Genomic DNA, 8,684 nt, shown 5'->3' with positions numbered 1-8,684 from the left:
AAACTACCAGCTGTTCTGTGGGAGAAAGATGAGGCTTTCTGCTCCCGTAAAGATTTATAGCCTCGGAAACCCTGTACAGGGTCGCTATGAGTCAGAATCCACTCCACAGCACATAACCACCAACATTCCTTTGGACTCCTGATGTGGCACTGTAGGATAAGCACTGGACTACAAACCACAAGGTCAGTGATTCAAACCCACCAGCCACTCCTGGGAAACGCTGTATACGGTCACTACGAGTAGGAAGCAACTTGATGGCACTTAGCAACAACAACAACAACCCTTTACACTGAGAGAAAATACAAGTACTAGTACCTGTATATCTAAACATAGGCCTCAGGAATGCTCACATGACAGTTAATCGACAAAACTATTTCCATGACTATGTTGGTTTCTAGGCAACTGATTGTTTTATTAAGTGTATGTTCGTCTGCATATGGTAATACTCCATGACTACTTGATGCATCATTCATTTTTCTCGTTATAAAAGTCACGGGGATTTTTGTTGTCTTGTTTTGTTTTGTTTGGGGCAGCTTTGAGAAGCCCAAGAGCTGGCAAGATACTTATTAATATGAGATCACGTGATGGAAAAGGTCTAGTAAGTAGTCCTAGAGGGATCTTACTGTTATTATGACTAAGAGGCAGAGTATCAGGGAGTGAAATGTATGTTCTGTTGTCCAGGAAAGCTGCAGTGTAACACTCGCTCTCTGCCCTTTACAAGTTCTATGACCGTAAACATGTTACTTTGGAATGCGGCAATGATCTCGGATGAAACTGCCTATCTATACATGCCTTTGTTTCCTTCTCTGTAAAATGGGAACAATAATAGTATACTTAGGATTCTGGTGTGACAATGTAGGATAGTTAGTGGACTACTGACTGCCAGGTTCATATCCACCAGCCACTCCTTGGAAACCCTATATAGAGTCCAACTAAGTCAGAACCAACTTGACGGCACTTTAACAACAGTAGTACTGACCCCATCAGATAGCTATAGAAATTAAAGATTTTAATCAGCATACCTGTACATAGTGAGTGCTTCATAAGTGTTACATGGATGACACGTGCTCTTGATTTACTCAGACTCTTTACTTCCTGCCTTTATTTCCCAGAGTCTACTGTGGGGTGTCTATGCAAATCTCTTTATTCAGTGACTGGATGATCTAATAGAAAGAGCAAACTGAAGGCCTAGGTCCATGTTGTGTCATTGCCGCTGACAAGTTGTATGTTGTTAAGTCCCTGTGAGTCTGTTCTGACTCACAGCGACCCTATATAGGGTTTCCAATACTAGTTCTGTACTTTTAGACACATCTCTTAATGTCTCTAGATAATTTTCATCTCTAGAAGAAGAATCATGAGGTTTGCTGTACCTGATAGGGTTCCTAAATGAAATAACTGGGAATGTACTTTAAGTTTTTAAATATTGTTCAATCAGCAATATATTATCATGGGGAACTTGGAGTACTTATATACGAAGTCATGAAGAGTACTCAAACATTAATTTTTGCTAGGTTTTTTTAAGTCTGGGGATGCATTTAAAGGCTGCCATAATCATTACTCCACCTATTTTTACACATGGTCTCTGTAACAGAAATGCTTCATCTCTGTGTCTGATGGTCAATTACCACATCCATGTGGCAAAGGCTAAATGCTTGGTAAGGAGAAATTGCCCTATTAACTGTGTTTCCATGTATTTACCAGGTCTCACCAACACATAACCATCTGATGGGCACAGGAGAGCAGAGACAACACACCCACACGGTCCTGTCCTCCCCACCCAGAGGAACCGTCAGCCTAAGGTACCACTACTGAAACCCCATGCCTCATGTCAAGGTATTAAATGAAAACTAGAAGAAGAGCAAGAAGAAGAGGGACCAGAAATACAGTCTTCCATGATATGCTCCCAGGATGACTGAAATCCCTTTTATTTTCATCCCAGGTCTTTTCCCCTATTCATTAACAGTTATTATGTTGTTTTAAGGGTATTGGTTTACAATGTTGTAGTATTATTTTATTGTGATAAAACATATATATATACACACACACACATACATGCATATATATGTTGTTAAGTGCTGTGAGTCAATTCCAACCCATTTCCCGAGGAGCAGCTGGTGAGCTTGAACCGCCAACCTTGCAGTTCAAACAGCTTTGCAGTCTGGCACATTAGCCCACAGCACCACACAAGGTCTCGGTCTCTCTCTCTCTCCCTCTCTCTATATATCGATATCGATATAGATATAGATATATAGATATTCAGTGACAGTAATTACGTTCACCATGCTATAGCAACATCACCACTATCTGTTACCAATTTTTTTCTTTATCCTTTAGCAGAAATTTAGAATCCCTTCAGCAGTAATTCCCATTCCCTCATCCCACCCAATTCCTGGTGACCACTAATAAGCAGTCACCTAGTCTAGGTATTTCATCTAAGTAGCATCATACTATATTTGTCTTTTGTGTCATTCAGCATAATATTTTCAAGGTCCAGCCACTCCAGAACTTCATGTCTCTTTATGGCTAAATAATAGTCATATCCATTGTTGTTGTTAAGTGCCGTCGAGTCGGTTCCCACCCATAGTGACCCTGTATAGGGTTTCCAAGGAGCAACTAGGGAGCTTGAACCACCGACCTTATGTAGTTCAGATGGCTTTTCAGTCTGGCTCATTAACCCACAGAACCACAGCAGGATTCCCTAGTCATATACGTATAGACACATATATTCATATATACACACACACATACACACACACACATGTTTATATACACACATATATGCACCTAGCATGCCTTTACTTATCCAACTAACTGTTGATGGCTGCCTGGGTTGTTTCTACCCCTTAGCTATTATGAATAATGCTACAATGAGCATTGGTATGCAAACGTGTATTTCAGTTCCTGAGTCTTTGGGGCTTATACCCAGGAGTGGGATCACTGTTTACTCATATAATTGTTTTAAAGAACCCCTAAACTATTTTCCACAGGAGTTACACCATGTTATATTCTTGCCAGCAATGAATATGTTTTCTTACAGAATACACTATTAACCATTAATGAATTTGTATGGGGAGGATTGTAACTTATGGTACGTTTTCTTACAGAATAGATAATGGTGTTTATTGGGCTTAAAGCTATGTTGCACTAACTTTTTTTCCTTAATGAACTAAAAGACAAGACTAGTGGCCATGAAAAAAACGCACCATGTGAAACCTACAGAGACCCTCCACTAGTTTCCTGACCATTTTTCTTGCTCCTTTCAAGAGATTCCGAGTTCTCTATAGAATGCTCACTGAACTCCTACTGAATCAGTGTTCTTTTTCTATTTTTCAGAAAGCCCAGGGGAGAGGGCAAAAAGTGCCGGAAGGTATATGGCATGGAGAACCGAGACATGTGGTGCACCGCCTGCCGCTGGAAGAAGGCCTGCCAGAGGTTCACTGACTGAGAAACACCACTCTCCAGGCGAGAGGTTGTGCGTTTGCGCACGCACACTGAGCTACTCCATCTTCTTCCACCGCAGGTTTTGAAAAGCAGTTTTGCTCCCAAACAAAATGCACTTTCAAGCCCAGGGAAAGCACTTCCAGGAAACTTGGTGGAATCACTGCAAAAAAACAAGTCACCACCCTCACAGCTGTGACTGAGAATCCAGCCCAGAGCAGCTGTACCCTTTATTTCCTTCTAAAGAAAGCCAACCATTTTTTGCTTTGTGTCTAGGTCTTAAAACTATGAACTTCCGTAGCAATTGAACAAACAAAGCCCTTTTTTGCATAGTAAGGAGACGAATTTTGATAAGCTTTCTGAATAATGCCGTTTCTGACTATTTTTGACACTTAAAAAACCATAAGCTACACGTTACTCAGTAGCATTTGTACAAAGAACGGTACCTGCTTTCCTTGTGAATAATCATTTTCCTGTTTTCCATTTGATTTCATGGGACAATTCACATCATAATGTGTTGCAGGAATGTGCAGCACTCGGGGAATCCTTTTTTGGGTTTTGTTTAAAAATGGCCTCAAACTGAACCGTGGTAGAGCTGTAAATTTGAAGGGCCTGGAATGGCATAGATTCAAAAAGAGATTAGCAGTGGAAATCACCAGCAAACTTCAGCCTCAAGTGGAGTTCAGAAATCCAGCTGTCAGTGTTGGGAGACATCTCGGCGTTTTCCGTGGATTTTGTAAGGTGCGCTTCCCCAAGAGGCAGCACGTCAGATTCTCGACCAACACTCAGGCAAGCACTGGCACGTGTAGCCGTCTGGGTAAGCCTCGATGCTTCTTTCAGGGATGTGATTCAGACTGCAGCTTGGATCTATTGGTTACCGCTTGTATGTCAAAATGTTGCCAAGTGAATAGGTGCTTTCTTCAGAACTCCACCACTGACTGATTTCAGAGAGGGTCGAGAAGTACTAACTGCCCCAGCAGATTGGCATTGAACAACAAAGCACATCCTCTACCATCTATGGCCCCAGTTGTTCAGATAGTCATGTTAGGTCACCCAACCAACTTCCATTCTGAGTGCACTTTTATAGGTTTGATGCTTTAGCATGTCTGGGAGATGGGTTAATGAATATAAACATATGGATAAAGGGTTGGTCCAGACCTTTATTTTCTTATAAAATATGGAAGCTATTGATTGAGAATTAGCTCAGAGGGGAACATACAGAACACCAAAAGGAAAATGCTTGCTGGTATAGGAATCTCTGTTTGTTAAGGCCGGGGCTTCTATTGGGTTCCATTTGCCAGGCTTTCTAGCCTAGTGTGTTTGTTTGCTTGATTGCTTGATCTGTCCATTGGTCGGTTGGTTGAATTCAGGTGGTAGTGGGGAGGAAATGGCAATAGAAGTCCAGCCCTATAAATCAGCTCATTCTCTATCGACTCTCAGTTACCCCGCTAAAGAGGTATTCTTCCTATACCTGTGCAAAGCAGTGAGCACCTTATAGGACACACTGTGTAGGGCCTAGGGACATAGGATCAGCCATAGGAATATTAAATGAACTTGCACAGAGGAAAGTATGTATGTTTAGAGATTGCACATATACTTTCTTTTAAAAAGAGTGGAAAGGAGTCATCTAATAATAAGATAACCCTTTTTTCAACTATATGAGGTTCTATGGTATAGCACTTACAGTTGATATACTCATATTTTATGGTAATTTTCCTTTTTTAAGCTCTCATATGGCTTTTTTATTATTCTTTGTAAAAGATTCAATTTTCTTTCTCCATTTATTTTTTTAAACCATTTATTTCTAGAGCACAGAAAAAGAGCTTTTTCTTATTAGTTCACATCATGACTACGAATCAGTAATGGCCACAGCCCCAGCTATAATAATGTATACTTTAGAACTTACAAAGTCAGCCATGAAAGGGCATTTTTTAAATGCTTCCTCTCCTCCAGCATGTCCTTTCTCATCTCCGGGCATCCTGTCATCTCCGTAATCACCCGCTGACCTAGTTCTGGAGGGCCTCAGTTCTGAGTGCATTACTTAGTGGCCCACCTGTTGGAGCTAGTTCACCATGGACATCAGTGATGGTCAGGATGCAGTCCTGGAGTCGTTTTTCTCTTCAGCAAAACTCCCTGGCCCTGATTCAGTAATCTAAAGAGTTTAAAGTGGTGAGGGACTAAATCCATCCCCTCTTCCCAGAACTTTGGAGCATATGGGAGGGAGAGATCTCTGGTGTGGAACATTCCCTGAAGCAGGGCTCCATGGTTCATTCTCACTTCCAAGATGTAGCCCTGAGTAGTTCTCATAAGTAGGTCTGAGCTCAGGCCCAGCTGAGTTGATTCAGTGGTTTCTAACACATGCACAGGTAGAAGCAGAAAGCTGAATGCAGCTTGGTATGACATATTCCCTCTAGCGCTTTCTTCATCCATATTTTTCTGTGTCTCCCGCCTGCACACTCCTTTTTCACTGGCCAGGCGGGTACAACCTAGGGCTCTGTGTACTCTCTTCTCTATTTCCAAGGTGCAGACAGAGACTGGCCCCAGCGCCTTCCAGGACACATAGGCATCCATTCCCTGTACCAAGTCATGTAGTAACTAGGAGAACACCAAGCTTGGCCTGGCTGACCTTGAAGGAAAAAAAACCATACTTTCTCCAAGCTAACCAGAAACCTATGAATTGCAGTATACAGCCATGGATTGTAAAAGCAACATTTTAAAAAGTTATTTTGCTATATCTGGGAATTAATGAAGTACCAAATTAAGCAGACATCCATTTTATGCCACCCCTGTGGATCAAGTCCTAGTTATGTCTTCATTTGGTAGGGAGAGGAAGGGAATGATGGGAAGGAAGTCCCCCTGCAAGCTGGCCACTTGACAGGACTCCTTGATAATATTTATCTCAGAGGCCTGTTTGTACAGAACAAGTGGTAATACAATGGATTCCGTTATGGTCCCAAAGAATTTCTAAATAAGGCATGTTGTAGCTTTCTGGTTTCTTGGTTTTGTGGGGAAGAGGCTCTCCCTTGATAGTCTTTCCCTCAGAAAAGGTTCCTCATCTCTCTCCAAGGAGAGCATTTTTATAATAACAAGGCAGTCTCCAGACGTCTGTAATGCAAAAGAGTGTTCATCCAAAAGTGGTTTTATGCCTTAGCCCTTCCCAGAGGACATTACACTTAATTGGCTGGAGGTAGTGTGACAACTTGGAAAAAAATGCCCAGGTAACAAGTGGGTGGGGGACAGAGTGAAGATACAAGAGGCATGTGGATGCCTGACTCCCGCCCATCTCTTTAGTGCTGTCCAACCACCTGCATGAAAGAAGCCAGGGATTCCTGAGCACCTCTGAGGAGCTGCCACATCCTCCCTCTGGGAACAGCTGCCAGAAGCAAGGAGTGCACTACTTTAAGGGAAGTAGTGGCCAAGATGGAGTTCTGTCCATATGTCTCTAATGGACGTGGACTCTCACCTTCCACCTCATTTTCTGGAAACTTCCCTCCCTTAGCTGGCAACAGCCCACGTCAGGAAGAAGGTGGTGGGTTTCTGACCAGGACTGTGAGTGCTCAGCTATGAAGTGCCTGCCAGCAACTCCAGGGACCAGCAGAGTACTGTATCCTTTATGAGACTTGTTTGCCCCCTCCTAACCATGTTGCAGATGACAATGTTCTGTAGAGAACAATACATGTTACAGTTCTTGGACTTTCTAAAAACTTTTCAAAGAAATAGTCATGTGTCTGATGCCAATGATTGCTGAAATTGAAATGCCCTCCATCAGATGTCAAGATCAGCAGAGTTTAAGTCAGCTCTCTTTGGTGTCACACGAAGCCACACTATTGAGGGCAGCCCATAGCTTGGAGTCGGCACTTCTGAGTACATTTTCCCCTTCATCAGACTTCCTTGCAAATGAAAACAAGTGCAGAAGCACTCACTGGACAAGAAAAGTGATGAGAATTGTGTATATAATAGAGAATGCCTCGAGAATAGTTAACAAATTATTGTAAATAATATTCCATTTCCTCAGGGAAAACTAAAGGGTATGCGAAAAATAGGTCTGGAGAATCCTAATGACTTTTTAGGACAAATTTTATTATCTTTAAAGTTTTTTCTGGTCCACATTTTTCCGAAATGAACTTGACTTAATTTCAAGACAAATTTACATGAAACTGGGCTGTAAGACTTTTCTGAGGCATGGCCGTGTGCCCTATGAATAGGAACTGTTTCTTTACAGCTGATCTGAGGTCAACCCCAAACAGAGTTCCTGGTGGGTATTCATAGACTCGTGCAAGGCTTTTTCTGAACATAATTGTGAGCATGAAACCTGGCCCTTCCTATCTTCAGTCACCCAGTTAAATGCCAGTTTATTCGCTATAAGCACAGTTCTGTTAAAGATGTGAACTTGGCTTCCATAGCATGTTTTAAGGAGCAAACTTCTGTGGATTCTTAAGGACAAGGTGCTGTCTTTTCTCATAACCCTGTAGAATCTCTCTCACCCATGTCTACCGCAGCATTGGCCTCTGTGAAGGCAGGGAGAGTTTGTACACACAGATGAGTGGAAACCGCGGGATTCATGAATAGAAATGAAGATGCTCATTTTGGAGACTGCACTGAGCGCATGCACGGGTCAACTGAAAATTTCATTTCTCTAAGAAAGTAACCCTACTGGCGGCACACACACTCACCCCAAGTTCCTCACACCTGTGGGGATTTTTCATCAATGTCTTTTTTCACTGTAACTAGTTGATGCATAAATCAGTAAATGAGATTAGCACTTTTAGGTATCAATTGCATCACTGAGTAATGCATACCAATAGAGCAAGAAAGTATAAAATATATTCAAGACTGACGGGTTTGCCTATTGAGACTTTGGAAAAGCCCACATCCAAGGACATACACATGCTTTAAAAAAAGATGTTTCTATCATAAGACTAAGACTCAAAATGGGAATTTTAATTCTGGTCCTGCTTTGTAAATAGTTCCTTGTTTTGAAGACAATCTCATGTTTTATAACTTTTTGTTGTGGGTCTGAAAATCAAACTGGTAATCTGTTGTGTCAAATTATAATCATAAATACAGTAATAATGATAAGTTAATTCTTCAGACAAGAAAAAATATATATATACTGCTTAGGCTTCCACAATTCTAAGACATGACACTTTTATAATAAGCATTAGTACTTCTCAAGTTAACAGAACTGGAAATATTTTACAAAATGTAGTGTTTTGTAATCACAAAGAACATGAACATTTTGTGAA

General features: G+C 41.5%; 1 protein-coding gene across 1 annotated transcript in view; it reads left to right on the top strand.

Moving 5' to 3' along the window:
• ZNF704 (zinc finger protein 704) overlaps positions 1–3,445 on the top strand; it is a 252,151-nt gene extending 248,706 nt beyond the window's left edge. The window contains exons 7-8 of the mRNA XM_006830806.1: positions 1,702–1,799; positions 3,334–3,445. Of these exons, the coding sequence (XP_006830869.1) occupies positions 1,702–1,799; positions 3,334–3,445 (210 nt within the window). The remainder of the gene's footprint in view (positions 1–1,701; positions 1,800–3,333) is intronic.
• Positions 3,446–8,684: the final 5,239 nt, after the last annotated feature.

The sequence above is a fragment of the Chrysochloris asiatica genome, unplaced genomic scaffold (assembly GCF_000296735.1).
Source record: "Chrysochloris asiatica unplaced genomic scaffold, ChrAsi1.0 scaffold00001, whole genome shotgun sequence".
NCBI classification, from domain to species: Eukaryota; Metazoa; Chordata; class Mammalia; order Afrosoricida; family Chrysochloridae; genus Chrysochloris; species Chrysochloris asiatica.
This window is presented reverse-complemented; position numbering and strand designations above follow the sequence as displayed.